This window comes from Dinoponera quadriceps, unplaced genomic scaffold, assembly GCF_001313825.1.
Source record: "Dinoponera quadriceps isolate SergipeBrazil2010 unplaced genomic scaffold, ASM131382v1 scaffold323, whole genome shotgun sequence".
Taxonomy (NCBI): Eukaryota; Metazoa; Arthropoda; class Insecta; order Hymenoptera; family Formicidae; genus Dinoponera; species Dinoponera quadriceps.
In genome coordinates this window covers 27723-45879 of record NW_014554579.1, presented here as the reverse complement: position 1 = coordinate 45879, position 18157 = coordinate 27723, and the positions used below count along the sequence as shown (strand labels likewise).

Sequence of the window (18157 nt, the reverse complement as noted above, 5' to 3'; positions counted from 1 at the left end):
CGCGACATTTGTTCGTCGACGCGTCCGAACCAAGTAAGCCAAATTTTCGCCCACGCCGCCATTCAGAAAAGCCGACGACATTTATAACCGCAGGACGTCCTGGCCGATACGACGAATATCTAAATAGAGAATGCCCACGCTGCGAAATTCTATCTTGTTGTTAATTGGCGGGTTGTAACGACCCAAGTGATGCACACCTTAATGACGACGCCCTTTTCAACGAGATCTTTTTGTTTACAGAGTAACTGCTGCTCGAAAATTGACACGTTCGTTCGACGGATGGCCAAAAAAGAAAGAGAGAGGAAAAAAAGGTTTGCGTAGGATAATGTAAATTTCTTTAAACGATTACAATAATAATAGAGATGCACACTCGAAAATTTCACTGCTATTTCTCCGACAAAGAATTCGCGATGCTCGAGACCCTGAACCGCACGCGGTGAAGTAAAACGTGTTGGAGGAGCTAGGAGGATAACAGGAGCACAACGTATAAGGCATCGCAGTGCACCGTGCAGGACAGCGTTGCGAAGCGGGAGCGAGCGAGAGAGAACGGGAGATCGCCGAAGGAGACGGATAGAGAAAAGGAGGGGCGGGGAGAAGAGGGAGGAACAGCGTGTGGCTCGTCCTTGGACTTATATAACGAGGAAGAGACCAACAGGGAGAAGAGAGAAGAGAACAAAACGCCACGGATGGAGTGCGTGGATTAAAAATGAAGGGCTGTTGCTGCCACGTGGACCTGCAGGACAAAGGAATTTCGTGGGTCCTCTTGCCCCAAGCTAAAGTGCTAACATTTTTTACACCTCTCTCTCTCTCTCTCTCTCTCTTCGTCAAAAAGGTGCTTTAATTCCGCTTTGCCACATATTTAATCTCGTCTGTATCAATTGTAACAGGATCAAATTATCTAAGAGATCATATATTTTGTTAACACATGATCGTAATGTCGTCATCTAGACGCAAGGATCATCGGGAGCACATGAAGGCGACGAATCGCACAGGAGGTGAAACGAAAGATGGGTGTTGAGCACATTGAAGAAAATGATATTATTTGCATAAGTGTAATTAATCTTTTTTTAATTAAGTAAAGCTGTTTTTATGAAATCTCATTACATATGGCACTACTGAGATGATTGCATATAAAATAATTCAGATGTGTGAGTCTTTTAATACGCGCGATAATATACGATTTATAATCCGGATTTCTCTGATACGGGAGAGTTGCATAAACTAATTTTGAGATAATTATTAATTTCACGTCGCGAACGACGACGCGAATTATCTCACGGGTAATTGGTTATCCTTGATGTTGGCGCGAGAGAAAAGCAATAAGAGACGACGTCGGTATGCGTAAAGAAAAAAGAGCGGTGGGAAAGAGGAGAGTCGCGACCGTGATCTCTCGCGGAATGAATGCAGAAAGGTCGGGTCACCGCGCCAAACTTGGAAGCGCAATTTACTCTCGTGCGAGACAGGCAATTTATACGCTCTCCTAACAAACATTGGAATATTCGGCAGACTTTACAATTTAACATCCCTGTTGAATCCAGTAGAGGATACGGGAGGGGGCTGGCAAAAGATATCAAGTTTGCTGAACGGGCGAAGAAATATTTTCCAAAGCAGTTATGATCGAAATATTTGTCGCGGCGACAAATGTGACGATCGATTTTCCACACCAGTTTTCAAAATGGTCGCCATCTCGTGTATCTTAGCATTTTTTGGTAAACCTGTTGAAAATCGCGCAAAAATCTCGATATTCGGCTAAACATGGCCCTCCCCATAATAGTACGTTATTTGTGATCCGCCATAACCTACGATGGTAGGCGATTTCGAAGAGAGAATCGCGAATGATAAAAAAACACATTATATTCTAACCTTGTGTCAATTTTCCGCGAGGGGCACCTCGCCGAAGATAGTTACAGATCTTTCGCATCTCGATTTAGCGAGCGGAGCCACGGCTGCATCCGGACGACCGCGCGAGGGTTGAATGGCGACGATGCAGGAGGGTTAATTCGATGCTGCTTGAGGTAGGGCGCGCACGAGCGGTCGGCAGGTGTCGCCACGACCCGGCATGGCCGCAGCTGTCCGCGCGGTCAGGCGATAATAATTCTCACGTGTGCGTTGTCAAACGTGACTCCGATACACGCTCTATGTAGGTTAAAGACACGGCGTTGCGCAACGCTCGTAAGCTAAACCACCTCTCCTGGACGTCTCTCTGCTACTCTCACCAGCGCGCGCGCGCGCGCGCGCGGATTTCTCGTCGACAGATTTTCCACGTGCCGATATGATCGCTCTCCTCCTCGCGCACCCGAGGCGACATCGGGGAGAAAGGGACGACGTACAGTCGCGGCCAAAAGCATGTCGCGTGACATATATTCGATCGACGGCGATTTTCGCGAAAGACAGGCACAATGTCCGGATCGGCCGAAACCGCTCACGAACGCGGTCACTGAACCAGTTCCGTTTCGACCCTGACACTGCCATTGCCCCCCGTGATTTGTGTCAGAGGCTCAATATTGCTGCGCCAACATCCTACCAAGTTCTCACTTACCCCTCTCGGCTGACTCCATCGTCGAACGGGGATGCGCGCGATGCCCGGACGACTAGCCGACCTGGGCGTGAAACGGCGGCACGGGTCGCACGTGGAGAGTCCCGCTCGTGGCTCACGGTGGCGGCTGGCTCAGCTCGAAATTTCTCACCACGGTATAAACATGGCCGGCCGCGCGTTCGCTCGCACGGCTTGTCACAATCACGGTGGGGGGTCGTTGAACCTATCCGTGAATGCGAGACGGCGTCGCGGAAGGGCACCGACAGCGCGTACTTTTTTTCGGGCTTGCAAACGGCGTTGCACCGCGGCTCCGGTGGGCGCGACCTAAAAATAGATCACGATTTCGGCGATTGTTTTGACTAATAACGCGCTTTGCAACCTACTCGCCAGCGGCGCTACTGGGCGGCCCGCCGGCAGCGCCACGCGAGAACTTTCCGTTCGTTATGGCCGATATCAAGCAGGCTCTCAGAAAGCTGGATTTTCCTTACTGCGCCAGAGAAGCTCTGTGCAGAATCGGTATGATTAAACCGCGACGTTATCGCGAAGCCAACTATAGTAAAACTGTTTTCTATTTTCAAGAGATACTCTGCTGCAGACCTGGCAAGCAGGTGGATCTACAGATGGATCTGATATCGGAATTTGTATTCGGAGAGCTGGACAAGCGAAAGAAACGCAACATGACCATGGCGATACAGGAGCTGCAATTGATAGAGATTCTCAGCGATTTCTTCCAAAGTCCAGGTGGTAGTCCAGCGGTACGCAATGCCCTCTTTCTGTCGCTCTTCCCAGCGGACAGTCCTAGATACAAGACTTTAGGTTACTTGGTTTCCTTGGCCATTGCCACGCAAAATAAAGCGGTCCTCAACGCAGCTGGCATCTGGATGCAGCAGTTGGGTTCTGCCTCGTCGCAGAGCGTCGGGCTGGCGAGACATGTGCTCGACGACTATCTCGTTCTCACTCCGAGATCTATCGACAAACTGAAGCAGCTGCCCGTACTCGCGCCACATTTTACCGCCAATTTGCTGACTGCGATAGGTGAGGTTTACGAGGACAAGGATCCACCCACCGAGTTGCTTGGATTAGTAGGCGAGTGGATCGATGAGAATTCGGGTTTACTGTTGACCCCTCTGATGGATAATCCAGCGCTGCCTACCGGTGGAATCCCGATGACACCGATAACACCTATAGCTGGTTTGTTTAGGTATATCGCGACCACAACACAACCGGACGACCGATTGATGACCGAATTCCTCCGTAGATGGTGTATATTGAGTCCTCTGCGAAACGACGGACCGCAACGAGAGGAATCGCGAAAATTCTATTCGAAGGTCCAACAGTTGCTCATGGACTCGGTGTTGAGACTGAAGAACAACGGTAGCAACAAGCACGCGATATCGGCGCAACATCTGGCCTCCACGACGCGCCTACTGACAACCAGTCTGCAGAACCAGCATCCGGACGCGCGCGATTTGGCTATGGAACGACTCGCGCAAGCCGTCAGCGCCGCTATGTCGGCCAACTGTATCTACGGAAATAAGCGTACGTATCTTCCGCGACACGTTCCTCCGCTTTATACACACCGAATGTCTGTTACAGAGGAACTATTGGCGCTCCTACAACCGCTATCTTATCAGCACTTTTTAATAGAATGGACATTGCAAACCTATGCCACCAAAGCAGCCTGAGAGTTTATTAAATGATAACTGACCTTTGTGCATGAATTATATACATGAAACAGTGATCTCTATGAATAAATGTCGCTGATATCAAAACTCTCTCCTCACACATACATCATCTTAAAATGGTTTAAACGTTCGCTTTAATTTCAATTCTTGCAGTCTCTTTTTGTCCAATTCGAATTTTTCTCGCAATTCCGCCAAATCTGCAAAAATTTCAGATAATTACCCATCCGTGCGAAAAATATTCTGTCACGTGCTTACTCTGCTTCTTTGCTTCGCGGATTTGGAAAGTGTAGAAATTAAGCAATCGCTTCTTTCTCTTGCGCTGCTCCTCCTTTTGCAACGTTTTACTCATTGTTGATTCCTTCCTAGTCGGCGCGAACTGTCCTCTCTTCTTTCGCCCTGTTACAGTTGTCCAGCCGTCGTCATCCTCTTCTGCAGTTTTGGCGATACGGTCGTTTACATCTTTGTCATAAGATTTCATATATTCCTCAATTTCCCTCTTTGTCGCTCGCTCATCGCACACCGTATCATTGTACTCTTTGGACCATTCTGTTGACGCGATCGTACAGTTACACACATTTACATACAGTGCAAAAAAATATGACTTACTTTCTAATCCTGTGAGACATGCGTTCTCATCAGTGTTCAATGTCATCACACGATCCATTGAAAGTTCCATCGCCTTATTCAAGGAGAATTCACTCTCGAAAACAATATATGCAGTTTTAAACCCTTTCGCGTTTGTAAATGCAACAGAGCGTACATCTCCACAATGTTGAGCAAACGCGTGCTTCAGACAATCAGTCGTTGCGTACGGCGGTACATTAAGTACAAAGAGAGTTTGGTTCTTGGGATATTCAGGTTGTTGATTCCTAAGGGAGTGCTGCTTGAAAAACAGCTGATGCCTCTCCGTGCTATTTACGTCAAAACGAATCCACAGCGCTTTGATTCAAAATAACGTTACCAGGTTGATTAGGTTAGGTATAAAACGCACGATCATTTAGAAACATACAAAATTCTAATAATTATTACTTACATTTAAAGCCTTTCGCGCCTTGTTCACTGGCTTTCATGTTCAATTTCTAACCAGTTAAATTTTAAAACCGCAGTCTCCTTCTTCGCAGACAAGGGACAGTAGTAGTAGATTCGTTTGCACGATAATTTCTAAGCTAACAGAGGTGTACTACACTCGTAATCCATCTGTATGTGCAACGCATCTCTAGGTATGTTTACTACATCATACTACAGTTCAATGCGTCGTTAGGGCAAAATCATACATCAATCTTTGCTCATTGGCCGGTATTCAGATTTTGTATTAAAAACCGTCTTAAGTTTATCTTCGGATGCTGTCATTTTATTGGCTACGAAGCATCTTGAGACGGTCTAAGTTTCAAATACCGGCCATTGAGTGTTACATCTAGAGGAAATGTTAGGGATTCTAGAAATTTTCTGTCCAATCGGCACGACGTATCTTCAATGAGCGAACATCGATGTTTTACAAACATTGACTATGTTGCAATTGAGCACCATCAATCACAGGAAACGATCAATAAGCGGTCAGTGAGAAAAAAATGCTCGAGCCATTTTGTTTCTTCAGCGTGTCTAATTATATTTTCAATTTCTAATTATTCTTAAGCAATATGAAAAGAGAAAATTAGTCCATCGTACATACATCACATCTCTGATATATATATATATATATATACTAATGGCGTTTTCGATTTGCTGACCCGGGCAGCGTTCCGATAATCTTTGCAGTATCGCAATCTATACTTTGTAATACTGTGGCGATTACCGGAATGCTGTCAGATTCTGCTCGGATCAACAAATCCGGCGTAAGACTTAATATCGCTCTCAAGGTAAAAACGTCAATTTTTTCTTCAAAGAAAAGTAATCAAGCGAGACACGGGTTGTAACGCGGATATTATACTTGCTCGCTCTGCGTCACGAGTAATCAATTGGAATAGCTGGCGACACGCTGCACATGCATATTGCATGTCGCGCAAATGTCAGGGACACACGGGCGTCCGCGGTTCGTTCATTCGAATTTCCTTCCACATTCCTTGCTTCCCCTCTCAAAACAAACAAAAACGAATCTATACTTAACCATAAAGTAGAAAATTAACGGCGCTGTCAAATACGAACAAACTTTTTCTATTATGACGGTGGTTATAAATTGCTTGTCGCTAACCGAATATGGTAACAGATAATCGATTTGGCTGTCTTCATATTCGTGCCCAATATATTTCACCGTGTATATCGCCAATGAATCGTGCTAGCAGAGGGTATGATGTCCTCCTAAAGGCGGACATTTTAACATGTTGCTGTAATGCAACACACAATATTGCGAATGATTCCTGCATGCAGTCCGTGCATGGGAAATAATTTGTATTTTATATAATTGTAAAAAGATTGCGGAAGAGAAGAATGTGAAAGAACGAAACAGAGAGTCGAATCCTCCCTGATTTTTGCATAAACCGCACACGTTTATAATCAATTCGACGCTCGTTACCACACCGGTATTGATCAAAGCGTCGCCTCGACAGTGCGTCCGTAGTGATCGCGCGGTAGTTATGTGCGGAGGAATCGTCGCACGAGCGTCGCGCACACGAAAATCGCTGGGCTTTTTACTGCTGCTCTTTTCGATCGCGCACTTACCGCGACACGCCGATGCGAAAATACTTCGCGGTGACCTGGTGACGAGCGAAGTAATCCTGATTAGCTTGGATCCACACGACCGATTATTGCGCGCTGGGAAAAACGATCGATTCTGTTAGTTATAAATTCCAAACGATTGATTTTCGTGAAACGGAAGATTGTTTCACATAGATTCGTAGAGGGGATATTTTCGGGGGTGCAACCCCCGAGATTATCTCTGAGGAGGGGAGGAATTTTTATCACGCGCGCGCGCGAAATCTCCCGGTGTGGCAACTTTTTCTTTCAATCTAACGCCGGGAGAAATGAGTTAGAAACGACGTGATACTTTCAGAATTGGGCATTCGTCGCGAGGTTCTGCTTCCTGACGGAACGTGGTACGTTCCGGTACCACTTTCAATTGGGGGGCGAGGAGCGTGATCTGAATCTCCTGCTGTATTACGACGCGGCTCACCAGTGGCCCAGCATCTATCCGTCCAACAAGACATGCTGGGAGAAGGAGAGTATCCTCGACATCGACCACGGCCAGATAATACCGCTGAACACATCGACGCGGTTGTCCGGTTGCGTCCAGGGTGACGATGGTGTCGTGCGATGCGACAGCCGGAGGAGATTCATATCGGCCCGGCCGAGATGGTGGTACGTCGCCCTGGCAGACTGCTCCTCCAAGAACGGCTTAAACGTCACGTACTGGATGTCGTTGACCAACGCACCACCCGGCACATTCTGGAGGGAGCACTTCTCCGCGGACGAATTCTGCAAGTGATCTCTCTGCGCGAGAACTCACACTTTCCCAGAGATCGCTCACTTAATCGTTGTTTTGCAGACATACTGCCGGTGCTGATTACGACCGCTTGCATCTATGTGATACTGGTGACGCTCAGTCTCCATATAGCGCTGCAGCTGCGCTCCAGGAGGCTGCTGCATATATCCTACAAACTGTTTGTGGCCTCCCTGCTCTGTCAATTGCTAGGCGTGTTGTGCGAGATCTACAGTTACGTTAATCTCGGCCTGAGAGGAATACCGGCAATCAACGCGTATCTGCTGGGCCAGCTCTCCGAGGCGTGCTCCGAGACCCTCTACACGGTGCTGATGCTGTTGCTCGCGCTCGGCTACACCGTCACCAAGAGCGTCCTGACCACGTCGCAAGTACGATGGCTCGTTACGTTTGTCGGCACCACCGCATTCCTGCAAATGTTGCTGTACATCTACGAGTTCGCGATATTTGACCCGGGAGTGGTGCTGTACATTTACGAATCGCCGCCGGGCTACGGACTGATAGCGCTCAAGTTGATCGCCTGGTTCGTGTTTATCACTCGCTGCTGCAAGACCATCAGGAAGTTAAACAGCAAGCTCCATTTCTACGCTTCGCTTCTCTCCTTGGGCTCGGCGTGGTTCCTCTGCCATCCGTTAACGGTAATATCAACGATTCGCTCAAGATTCTGTGGGAATGTCCATTTCTCTTGCAGGTGCTGACCGTCACGATATTCGTGGACAAATGGGTGAGGGAAAGCGTCGCCAAAGGCAGCTCCCTTTGGATTGTCTTCTTGGGTCACGTAACCTTTTTATATGTAACACGACCGTCCGTGAACAACAAACGTTTTCCATTCCACATTAGAACATGTCAAGTTGTGCCCATAGGCGGTCAAGGGCAAGATCACGGCTATGAACCTGGTCCTCGAACTGCAGTTACAGCATTTACTATCGCACGAACGCCAGCTTATCTTAGCAGTAATTAATCACACTGAAAGTAGATAGTGAAAAGGGAGAGGATAATATGTAGGTAGATGTGTGCAACCACTGGAATGCACTGACAACTCTGTGGCTTAAAAAGCAAACATCAAAATATTTTTCTACTACGGCCCGCAGCGATTACGCAAATCTTTACGCGAGATTGTTCTCTTACTTCTCACTAAAGTCTTTATAGTAAAGTACGCAATGCTTTGTTTCTCACCTTTTCCCTCCTCTCTCTCTCTCTCTCTCTCTCTCCCTATCGAAATCGAGAGATGGAAATCACAAATTCTCACACATGTGTATCAACATAGAAGAATACTTGGATCAGCGTGCGAAGAAATGCTCCGAAAATTATCTACATGATAATGTGCATTCTATTCAGGTCCCATTTTACATAAACTATTAACGCCATCAGTCGCAAGAACCGTCGAGCCAGCCGTCTCTCCATCTTTGATTCACTAGTTTGCAATCAAATTCTGGCTTCATGAGCTTCTTATTCACTGCATTATGAAGACGGCAGAGCCATTGACTCAATTCTTCCTGCGAACTGGTCGCCGGTGGCGAATGTTTCAATTGTTCCTGCATATCCTCGGCGCATGTGTGGCAAGGATAGAATTTAGAAAATGTATAGAAAAAGTTTTTCATGTCATTCATCTGTCCGTTGCTGGGTTGATCGGGATAGTACGCAGCCATGGTATGCAAGAAGGCCCAAGTCTTGGAACCTAATTCATCCTTGTCCAGAGGACAATTCTCCCGAGTACCATTAACCGATGCTTGGCTATCCCGTACCTCCTGTGTAAAATAAAGTAACATACGATTCTTATCGAATATTAAAAAAAAAAACTAGTCTAGAAACTTGATAACAACGATTGACCTAACGAGCTGGTTGAACTAGATGATTTGTCGGCTTACCTTTTCATAGGTTTCTTTTTGTTGTTTCGCCCATGTTCTAAAATCCGTACAAGTACGACATGGCTTTTCGCGCGACATTTTCTTCAGCACCTGACTCGCGTGGAGATTCTCAAGTGTCACCTCTTATAGGTTAAGACGACTCTCGCATGCAACATTGTTAATAATTTTTTAACCTCGCATCTCAACACTCGGGGAAAGCAATTGCGCGCTATTACCGGTAAAACTATACATTGCAATTAAACGTCATGGTAGTCACCCTAAACGTATCTTTATGATGTTTCAAACGATCACTACTTTTGACCGCGGTTATCGGCCATTTTAAAAACAAAGCCAGAGAATAAAAAAATCTCCTCAACTGCCACACATTAAATACTACTCGAGAAAAAAAAAGAAATCTTTTTATTGCCATCGTTGAAGAATACTGTAGGTTCTATAATAGAAAATTTTTGCAATAACATTTTTCAGATACGTTAAATTGCATTCCGCTGTACCCACTGCCAGTAGTGCGAATCTACAGTTTGTGTTGCGTGTCTATGGATTTGAATATTGGAATTTTAGCGTTCACTGCATCTGAAAAACATTATTGCAAAAACTCTCTAAAGCCCGTACTACTACTATTAGAAATTTAACCAATCAAAGTTCACTAAATTTCACTAAATTTGAATTCAGTTAAGTCTTTGCACTGATTGGCCAAATTCAATCACAATCCCCAATCCAGTAGTCTGATACGGGCCTAATGGCTACTGCTCACAGAACGTCGCAACGCTCGCCGCGCGATGGAAGTTCGTAGTCAATAAACTTCTAGTTTTTATCGAAAAACGGCATGTTGATTGGTGCGAATTTCCGCCGCGCGGCAAACGTTGCCGCGTCCTGTGGGCAGAAGCTATTACGTATTAGCATATGTAGGTCGTTTAGGGAATTCTCCGTATCCAATCCGCTTAAATCAGCTTGTCGTAAACACCTTGTGATGGCGTTGAGGGGGATTTATGAAAAGTTCAAAAATCCCTTCGCGTAACGAACGTAATACAACCGAATAGTGTGGGAAGCAGATTGCGGTCGCTCGAAAACAGAATTGCGAATGTCAGTATATTTGATGTTTAATCAAGACGTGATATATAGAACATACAAGACAAAACGTATCATGGGCATAAGTATCATTGGTAGTATTACTGTAGCATTAATTTTTTACCTTGTAATTGTAACAGCTTCAAGCTCTGCGATAACATATATTACATCTTTATCCACTGATGCTGGACACGGTTCGTACAAAACATTCTTTTATGTTACATGTATATGACTTTTTTTTTTTTGCGAGATTTCTTGCCATATCTAATATAAGAATCTCACGTTTTGTTTATACATTTGCCTTAATGAGCTTCTTTTAATCTTCAATATAGCAATTTGCGCATAGTTGTCACTATTAGTAGAATTATACTTTTTCAACAGTTGCATCTTCTGAACATCTAATCATACCAACGGCAATTACTTATCATTGTGAAGTTTTTTTGGTTTTTTTAGATGAACCTATTGTGAAAGTATACAAGGACAATTGTGAATGTATTGAGTTTGATTGCGGATGTTGTCAACATATAGAGTGGGATGCAGTCTCATTAAACGGTACATGTGAGTAATTATTGGAATCTATCCCACATAGCACAAAAGTTAACATTGTGTTAACAATGTTATTGCATATGCAGTGGCTTATTATATTTATTTCATGTTTTTGATTTTGTTTACACACATAGTATGTGCAAATGCAAGCTACTTAGAGTATGAATATGGGATATCAATCACAGTGACATACAATGACTTTACGATTATCAATGAGACAGTCTCAGGTAGTATTTGATCGCGCATTGAAATTTATATGCGCACAATTCTATGGATATTATACTTTAATTGAGATATATATGTGCGTTCTTGTAGCTCGAAACCCACCACCCATTTGCGTCGGAGAAGATATTGTGGATGCAATCCAAATTGATGTTTGTTTCCGTATTTATGACATAGATATTGGGCCTGACAAGTTCCATGCGTGTTTCGAGATCCTAGCGAAATTCATGCATATTATTAATACACCTTCGATAAAATTAGGTTGCATTACTACCAAACTACAAAAACAATTGGAATATATAGACAATAGAGTTTTTCATGTGTTACAATCACATGGTGGTAAGACATAAAAATACTTAATCGTGGTGTAAAGCACATGATAGAAACATTGTGCATGTTGAACGAAATGTAGTGAGTTCACGATGATTTGTTAAACAGTAGTTATGATGTCTGTTTACACAAGGCGTATCTTTATAACAATTGTTTTCTTTCTTTTGTATATCATCGTTTGTTTTAATTTTATTTTTCAATAAATTTGCACAAATTATAGAATAATTCCCGACATATCATCCAAATCTCTTTCTTTTCTTTATTACTTAATTTTACACATTTTTCTCCCCTCTTGTTTCAATTGTGATATTGGATATTTTTAATTCAGCATTGTTATCAGCAGCCTTTTCCACTCGGCAGTGCAATCATTCTGGAAAAAAAAGAAACATTCATCTCTCACGTTATCAATAATAAGAGATATCTGCGGATGTATACATTTATTACTGATAAATGTATGTGTTACATTGGTGTATATTTTTAGATTATTCATGTTAACAACGAAATGTCTGATTGCACTCTTAGTAACAAGAATAAAAATAAAATTCTCCTCAGTTCGTTAATTCAATAGCGCGATCAGAAGCCGCTTAAAGTCATCGCTGCAGTCATTCTGCAAAAATGCAAAAAAAAAACGTGGGAAGATTAAAGTTAATTTGAAGCACATACGAAGGCACGTATTTATTTAATATGTATGAAATACCAAGGGCACATAAGGACATCATGCAATTACGGGCGGGAATGATTGAGCGAGTAAATTTTTGTATCAATTAGTAATATCAAATTCTTTATACTAGTGTACAATGCAAAAGATCATTCCTTGCTCTCGATACAGTTTCGTAGAGGAACACATGAAATATAGAAGTCAGAGGCACAAGTTCCTGAACAATTATTCAAACAAATAATTGTTCAGTTTTTCACACACATTGTATGTGTGTGTGTGTAAGGCGTTCTATGGATGCAAGCCCAAAATGATAATACCAATAAAACTTTATTCACCATCCCAATACCCGTCGCGAAATATAAGAAACTAGCCGAATACTACGAGACGTTATTATTATATTTTACGATGACGCGTATATATATATATAATTCGTGACATTGAAGTACTGAATTTTCGATCGAAAGAAGTCGCGCAATTGAGAAATAGTTTCATCCGAGAAGAGTAAGCAAGAGTCTCTTGTAGTCGCCCGAACAGTCATCCTGAAACGGAAACGGAGTTTATACGAAGTGTTGCGAAACACAGTATGTACGCGCTGGTTAACGAATTATCTCTATCTCGGTTACTTTATTTAGTTGTAACGAATTATGCATGCAAGAGATGTATTTTGCACATGTGATGAAATAATAGCGGAATTATATACTCGATATCTTGGCTAAAGAGCTGAAAATATCGCGTTTAGCTTGTTATAACAATATGAAATATATTCTTACGTTATTAAAATAAGACGATAAATGCATGTTAATCCTATTACAACAAAGCGAGATGTTCGTCAGATCCCGTATTTCGTAAAATTATTATGGTATATATATATATAATACAAAATATTATTGTTAATTATTGTGTTTCCGCTTCTTAACCAATTACATCGTCACGTTTTTCTCATTACTTACATCGATAGCTTCCGCGAGAGATTTGCCGTAGAGTCTCTCGTAAGCCTCTTTGATGTCACCTAGATCGATCTCTGACCGCGTTACAATTATGCGTATTAACGTCGAGTCGGTCGTGCCGATTCCACGCATAGCTTTGTACAGTCTTTCTGCGAAATAAGCAGTCTTATCGCGGGCACATTTTACTGAAAATAAAAAATAGTATGTCAGTGTGTGAGAATATACAGAAAAGGAGATTAAACAATATGTGCTCTATCGTTATATAGCAGTAATTGAAAAATTATTATTAATACCACCTCTCATTTATAACAAAAGAAGGGAAAATAAACATTACATTTGCAATTAAATGTTATATTGTAAAATAAGAGTCATTTTCAAAAATGTACACGAAAATAGGTTCGTTATATGCAAATATATAATATTTAAGATGAGATAGTGAATTATATATTTGTTAACGCTCGATTATTCCTTACCTACGGCCAAGTAGCCATCTTCAAGAGAACCCGAAAATTCTCGTTTAATAGCGTCCTCCAAGCTGTGTCCGGCGATGCGTTCGTATTCTTTGAAGATTCTTCGCAATTGTGGGTAACTCTTGGTGATCAAAATTGCATTGAAAGTACTCTCATCGGTACCCCATTGTCCCTCACCGGCGGCTATAAGCCTCTCGGCATCCTGAATCGCAGCCTCTTCATCGATTTCGGAATTCTCATTTCTATTGGCCTGCGATCGTCGGAACAGAAGAGTAGAAGAGAGAGAGAGAGAGAGAGAGCAGAGCAAAGATAAAACGATTATCGATGAAAGATTACGCATTTTAATGGTTGATAGATATTGGCGTTGATACCGCCGTGAATGATTCATTTTTCAGCTGTTAACTTACACAAGACAATGACACCATGAGCCTTTTAAAATGGCCGGAAGTATCGCTCTTGAGGTCATCTTCCAGTTCCTTTTCGTACACTGGAAATATATATATTTAGCGCCTTTTAAAAAGTGCCTGTCGCTTGCCTATCTCTGACCGATTTGAGAAATAGTATTTTTGTCTTACTGCATGGAACTTACGATCCTTGTAAATAGCTGATATTGTTTTGATGCCGTAATTGCTCAAAGAAGCGAGGACCTCGATGAGCGCTTCTTCGTCGGTACCCATGCCGGAAACGGCGTGATGCAATTCCTTGGCGTACAGTTCGGGAAGAGGCGTCATCAGCGCGCAGATGACTTTCTCGAAGTTCCCGGAAAGTTCCGATTTCAATTCAGAAACAAGGTCCTTGCCGTACATCGTTTTAAATTTGTCTGCAATTTCCAATCTCTGTACGACACCTCGATGAGCCAAGACGTCGATGATGGCCTGCTCATCGGTACCAAAGCCCTTCATGGCAGTCCGTAAGAGGGTGGCATCTTCTTCGGCATCAAAAGGCTCGGCCGGATATACAGTAGGCACGCACTGGCAAGCATTTTAATTTATTTTTGTAATACACACAGTTTTGCGTCATCTATAGCGTTGTCGTTATTATTATTCCGTGTCAAAGGAGCAAAAGCGAATTGTCCGTATTCAATCGTTATTTCAGGGCTAATATCGTTATATGTAGGTCAGTATGTAAGAAATACCTGCACGTGATAATATTGACTGGCCGCCATCTCTTCTAAGTTATATATATCTGAAAATATTTTTAATATGTATTACTTTACGCATTCACAATGAGAGAGGGGGGAGTGGGAGAAGGAAAGAATTTGTTTGGAAAATCTGTCTAGTTGATCCATTAAAAATCAATCGATCAAAAGAGCCCGACTAATCTTTCCTGTTTGAGGAATAAATCTTTCCATTCGACTATAAATATAAAATGATTTTAGCAATAAATGTAGGTCCATACGCTTTAGATTTCTCGGCGCGATGAATTTACAGTCTCTTTCTTCGTATTAATTGCTCTTTATATTAATTTAACGCGACTTTGTGTGGTATAAACTCGCAAAGATCTTTAAGCAATTAGGAGAATAAAATGTTGATTCAACTATGATATACCGTAATTGTGGTTTTTTCGGAAAACTAAGAGGCGAATTCTCGTCTCTCGGTGATTGAGTCGCGTAAATATGCGATCGACGCGCCCTTGATTCGTTTCGCAGGTACGTTAACGTGTATGATGATCTCATCGGGCGGTATCCGCTAAATAACGTCTCTCAGTGAATAACCATCGAATTAGGTGTTGCACTTTGTGACGAGTTAGAAGACGACGAAAAAGTACACTACTTTCGCAGGACAATCGCAGGATTCCGAGGGGATATCGATCGGATGAAACTCTGGGTGTGGCCTTACCTTTCCTGACGATGATCGCTCTATACTTTCTGCACGAATCACGATACCGGTTCTGGTAGCAGACTGACTAGCTGCTCGTGACTCGCATTCGTTCCGGCACGATAGAAACCGACGATGACGACGACGAGAAGTGTTTCGGAAGAGAAGAGGAAAGGAATTCTCGTTGGTGGGGTAATATATATATATATATATATATATGCTTGTATTCGTCGACTACTACATCGATGTATGCTCGCGATATATGCTCTGCAGATGTTAACAGAGATTCAAGTCAATCGAAGAGCTGCTCCTACGGGCTAATTTTTCGAAGATCGTTTGGAAACCTCTGTTTATAGTCTCTGGGAATAATCCGTGTAAACTTTCGGGAGGGACAATATTGCAACTAGGACGAATTGACTTTTGGAATCGGTTCCGCTGCATCGAAGAAACGGTCTCGAAATTAATGCGTACATCAAGTAACCTGTTATACCGAAATAACGAAGCCGGGTCGAGCAATCGTTGAATGCAATTTTTGCCGCATAAAATATTACTATTCAGTGCGTTACGTTGAAAAAAATCAATACTGAATTCAGCACATATATCCAAAATTATATCGAATGATTACTCAATCCGACTTTCGGGATCTGTTGTGTCGATTATTCGAACCGACGCATGCATCGAAACCGATGTAACGGTTATCCGAACCGAAGCTCAAAAGAACGATAAGAGAAAAAAAACAAAAGAAGAAAACTTCCGATGTATAGATAGAATTTCGAAATTCGAAGGCTCGATTGGCTCGCGAAGAGGAGAGCTATTACGACGACGCGATGAACCATCAATAAGGAAGGATCAACAAGAAGGTGCGGTGTGTAAAATATTGATTTTAAATGGAAGTGTCTCTATAGCCCATTAATGTAATTTCCGACAAATTGCGCAAGTATTAGGGAGTTTTTACGATAATGTTTTTCAGATATGCTAAAATGTGTTCCGGTATTCACAGTCTGCCAACATTTCAAATTTATAGATACGCAACACAAGATTCGCGGTGAATATCGCATTTTACCGTATCTGATAGACGGTATTGCATAAACCCCTTACTGTGTAATCCTTTCTTGTCCTCCCACTGATTCCCACATAGATTCGATTTAACTTTTTCTCCCGGAAACCTCGAGTGATGACGGGATAATTATAAAGATGCGATACAAAAATTTCAGTTGAATTATTAATAATTGTGTTAATATCGTTTCCGATAAGAAATGACTTAGCGATTAATCGTATATCGATCGTTCTACGAATATAATGTTACTCACGTCAATATAAAAATATCGCTCTGAAAAGGATTCGCGCAGAATGCTGGCTACGCGTTGGGAGTGGTTCCTCTCACTGTACGCTTCGGTAACTGCTGGGTGGAAGTGTTCCAACGACGGTGATATTAAGGACAACGTTGTTGGGGGATCCGTTGGTGGGGTCGACGACGACGTAATGTCGAGTAACGGTAATGACGTGGGATATCCTGTAGCGAGCGAGAGATGGCGAGTGAATCACGTTCGCCGAATCGACGCCGAACGAAATCGATCGGAAGACGACGATGACGAAAAAACGTCATGAACTGTAGAAGAGCCGCTGAAACTATCGACTACTATCTCGTATTTTTAGATCACGCCAATCTTATCCAATCTTACAAAGGGACGCTTTTAATCATGCCATTTCAATATATAATTGTCTGTTTTCGCGATTCCTTAGCCAGCAACATCATTTACAACAAGATACATGTGATTCATAATTCTTGGTCAAATGAGAGAACGGATTGTGACGCTCTTGAGCATGAAGAATGCGTGACGAAATTAACGCATACGCAGAATGTAATCTCGGTAATTGCGCGTGATATCCTTTGAACCATGTATACAGAGAATATCACGTTTCAAAACGATCGATTTTGTAAGAATAAGCATTAATTAAAGTACGTTTGATTTTAATAATACTGACTTTTTTCAGTCAGTAATATCTTTTATCGCTATGGAAATTATATATATGTATATCATTCGATATATTTAGCGTTGAAAAATAATAAAGTGTAAAATGAGGAAAGAGACGGATTTCAGAATCGTCTCAATGACAAAGATAAATTTCAAATTCTTTAGAAAAGTCTAGATAATTGCGTAAATAGCTTGTGTGTGTATGACGCGCATCCTATGTATGCGCGCATGATGTCAGATTTGCACAATACGCACACCTGCTGAGACTAAATGAATTTACGCGATATTGCAATCAGTAACAATCCTCCGATAAATATAAAAGGTTGTATCAGCATTATACTATAATGATTATATTCTTATTCAGCATTATACTATAATGATTATATTCTTATTCAAATGTATAATTTTTATTTATTAGAAATAGAGATATTTGAGGAGAAAATTACACAGTGGTGCCGTCTGAAAATGTGTTTTATTAAGATTATACATATGGCAAGCGAGGCTTCCAGTTTCCAATTCCTCAAATTGAAAATCCATCTCCTCAACATCATTTCGATACATACATGCATACTGTCGGTACGATAAAAAGTGCATCCTCTAGCATCAT

The 18157-nt window shown here is 42.3% G+C and overlaps 7 protein-coding genes across 13 annotated transcripts in view; 3 read left to right on the top strand and 4 right to left on the bottom strand.

Annotated features, from left to right (window-relative positions):
- Positions 1-2836, bottom strand: part of LOC106752144 (retinoic acid receptor RXR) — a 41191-nt gene extending 38355 nt beyond the window's left edge. Inside the window, exon 1 of one of the 2 annotated variants that reach the window (XM_014633630.1) lies at positions 2540-2836. In XM_014633630.1, the coding sequence (XP_014489116.1) occupies positions 2540-2558 (19 nt within the window). In that variant the 5' untranslated portion in view covers positions 2559-2836. Of the gene's footprint in view, positions 1-1863; positions 1946-2539 lie in introns of those variants that run through there. The other variant, XM_014633628.1, reaches the window with a different exon arrangement.
- A 92-nt stretch (positions 2837-2928) lies between these two features.
- On the top strand, positions 2929-4308 carry LOC106752146 (uncharacterized protein C7orf26 homolog). Its single transcript, XM_014633631.1, has 4 exons — positions 2929-3052; positions 3116-3737; positions 3795-4075; positions 4133-4308. Exons 1-4 carry the CDS (start codon positions 2980-2982, stop codon positions 4219-4221), a joined length of 1065 nt encoding a protein of 354 aa, XP_014489117.1. The 5' UTR covers positions 2929-2979; the 3' UTR covers positions 4222-4308.
- On the bottom strand, positions 4197-5444 carry LOC106752148 (ribosomal RNA-processing protein 7 homolog A). The gene is made up of 4 exons (XM_014633638.1): positions 5255-5444; positions 4828-5160; positions 4477-4767; positions 4197-4418 (listed from the first exon to the last, which is right to left on the bottom strand). Exons 1-4 carry the CDS (start codon positions 5289-5291, stop codon positions 4333-4335), a joined length of 747 nt encoding a protein of 248 aa, XP_014489124.1. The 5' UTR covers positions 5292-5444; the 3' UTR covers positions 4197-4332.
- A 315-nt stretch (positions 5445-5759) lies between these two features.
- Positions 5760-8807, top strand: LOC106752143 (transmembrane protein 145-like). Of its 2 annotated transcripts, none has more exons than XM_014633611.1 (4): positions 5760-6926; positions 7208-7631; positions 7700-8289; positions 8343-8807. In XM_014633611.1, the coding sequence occupies exons 1-4, from the start codon at positions 6792-6794 to the stop codon at positions 8610-8612; spliced, it is 1419 nt and encodes a 472-aa protein (XP_014489097.1). In that variant the 5' UTR covers positions 5760-6791; the 3' UTR covers positions 8613-8807. The 2 variants fall into 2 exon arrangements, with proteins under 2 accessions (XP_014489097.1, XP_014489098.1); XM_014633612.1 differs by having other exon boundaries at positions 5763-6077.
- Positions 8808-8963: 156 nt separating this feature from the next.
- LOC106752150 (FAD-linked sulfhydryl oxidase ALR) lies at positions 8964-10055 on the bottom strand. Its single transcript, XM_014633640.1, has 2 exons — positions 9520-10055; positions 8964-9399 (listed from the first exon to the last, which is right to left on the bottom strand). The coding sequence occupies exons 1-2, from the start codon at positions 9595-9597 to the stop codon at positions 9019-9021; spliced, it is 459 nt and encodes a 152-aa protein (XP_014489126.1). The 5' UTR covers positions 9598-10055; the 3' UTR covers positions 8964-9018.
- Positions 9765-11821, top strand: LOC106752137. Its single transcript, XM_014633603.1, has 6 exons — positions 9765-9782; positions 10557-10599; positions 10725-10778; positions 11038-11142; positions 11265-11357; positions 11446-11821. The coding sequence occupies exons 1-6, from the start codon at positions 9765-9767 to the stop codon at positions 11700-11702; spliced, it is 570 nt and encodes a 189-aa protein (XP_014489089.1). The 3' UTR covers positions 11703-11821.
- Positions 11822-11916: 95 nt separating this feature from the next.
- Positions 11917-16971, bottom strand: LOC106752147 (annexin B9-like). Of its 5 annotated transcripts, XR_001375121.1 has the most exons (8): positions 15596-15684; positions 14893-14942; positions 14347-14728; positions 14165-14244; positions 13761-14007; positions 13291-13472; positions 12676-12879; positions 11917-12052 (listed from the first exon to the last, which is right to left on the bottom strand). XR_001375121.1 is itself a non-coding variant. In XM_014633637.1 (7 exons), exons 2-7 carry the CDS (start codon positions 14920-14922, stop codon positions 12002-12004), a joined length of 972 nt encoding a protein of 323 aa, XP_014489123.1. In that variant the 5' UTR covers positions 14923-14942; positions 16885-16971; the 3' UTR covers positions 11917-12001. The 5 variants fall into 5 exon arrangements, 4 of the variants coding, with proteins under 4 accessions (XP_014489123.1, XP_014489118.1, XP_014489122.1 ...); XM_014633637.1 differs by lacking the exons at positions 12676-12879; positions 15596-15684 and adding an exon at positions 16885-16971; XM_014633632.1 differs by lacking the exon at positions 12676-12879.
- Between the last annotated feature and the right edge of the window lie 1186 nt (positions 16972-18157).

Excerpts from the sequence above, each read along its gene's own strand:
- LOC106752146 (XM_014633631.1), top strand. The coding sequence starts at position 2,980 with ATGGCCGATATCAAGCAGGCTCTCAGAAAGCTGGATTTTCCTTACTGC. Across the intron at positions 3,738-3,794 it reads CCTATAGCTGGTTTGTTTAG|ATGGTGTATATTGAGTCCTC; the intron begins GTATATCGCGAC and ends ATTCCTCCGTAG. Across the intron at positions 4,076-4,132 it reads CTGTATCTACGGAAATAAGC|AGGAACTATTGGCGCTCCTA; the intron begins GTACGTATCTTC and ends TGTCTGTTACAG.
- LOC106752148 (XM_014633638.1), bottom strand. The coding sequence starts at position 5,291 with ATGAAAGCCAGTGAACAAGGCGCGAAAGGCTTTAAAT. Across the intron at positions 5,161-5,254 it reads AGGCGCGAAAGGCTTTAAAT|CGCTGTGGATTCGTTTTGAC; the intron begins GTAAGTAATAAT and ends TTTGAATCAAAG. Across the intron at positions 4,768-4,827 it reads ATGTCTCACAGGATTAGAAA|AATGGTCCAAAGAGTACAAT; the intron begins GTAAGTCATATT and ends TCGCGTCAACAG.
- LOC106752143 (XM_014633611.1), top strand. The coding sequence starts at position 6,792 with ATGTGCGGAGGAATCGTCGCACGAGCGTCGCGCACACGAAAATCGCTG. Across the intron at positions 6,927-7,207 it reads GTGACCTGGTGACGAGCGAA|AATTGGGCATTCGTCGCGAG; the intron begins GTAATCCTGATT and ends TGATACTTTCAG. Across the intron at positions 8,290-8,342 it reads TCCTCTGCCATCCGTTAACG|GTGCTGACCGTCACGATATT; the intron begins GTAATATCAACG and ends TTTCTCTTGCAG.
- LOC106752150 (XM_014633640.1), bottom strand. The coding sequence starts at position 9,597 with ATGTCGCGCGAAAAGCCATGTCGTACTTGTACGGATTTTAGAACATGG. Across the intron at positions 9,400-9,519 it reads AAAAAGAAACCTATGAAAAG|GAGGTACGGGATAGCCAAGC; the intron begins GTAAGCCGACAA and ends TATTTTACACAG.
- LOC106752137 (XM_014633603.1), top strand. Across the intron at positions 10,600-10,724 it reads TCGAAAACAGAATTGCGAAT|CTTCAAGCTCTGCGATAACA; the intron begins GTCAGTATATTT and ends TAATTGTAACAG. Across the intron at positions 11,358-11,445 it reads TATCAATGAGACAGTCTCAG|CTCGAAACCCACCACCCATT; the intron begins GTAGTATTTGAT and ends GCGTTCTTGTAG.
- LOC106752147 (XM_014633637.1), bottom strand. The coding sequence starts at position 14,922 with ATGGCGGCCAGTCAATATTATCACGTGCAG. Across the intron at positions 14,008-14,164 it reads TCATGGTGTCATTGTCTTGT|GCCAATAGAAATGAGAATTC; the intron begins GTAAGTTAACAG and ends CGACGATCGCAG. Across the intron at positions 12,053-13,290 it reads CTCTCGCGGAAGCTATCGAT|AATGATTGCACTGCCGAGTG; the intron begins GTAAGTAATGAG and ends TTTTTTTTCCAG.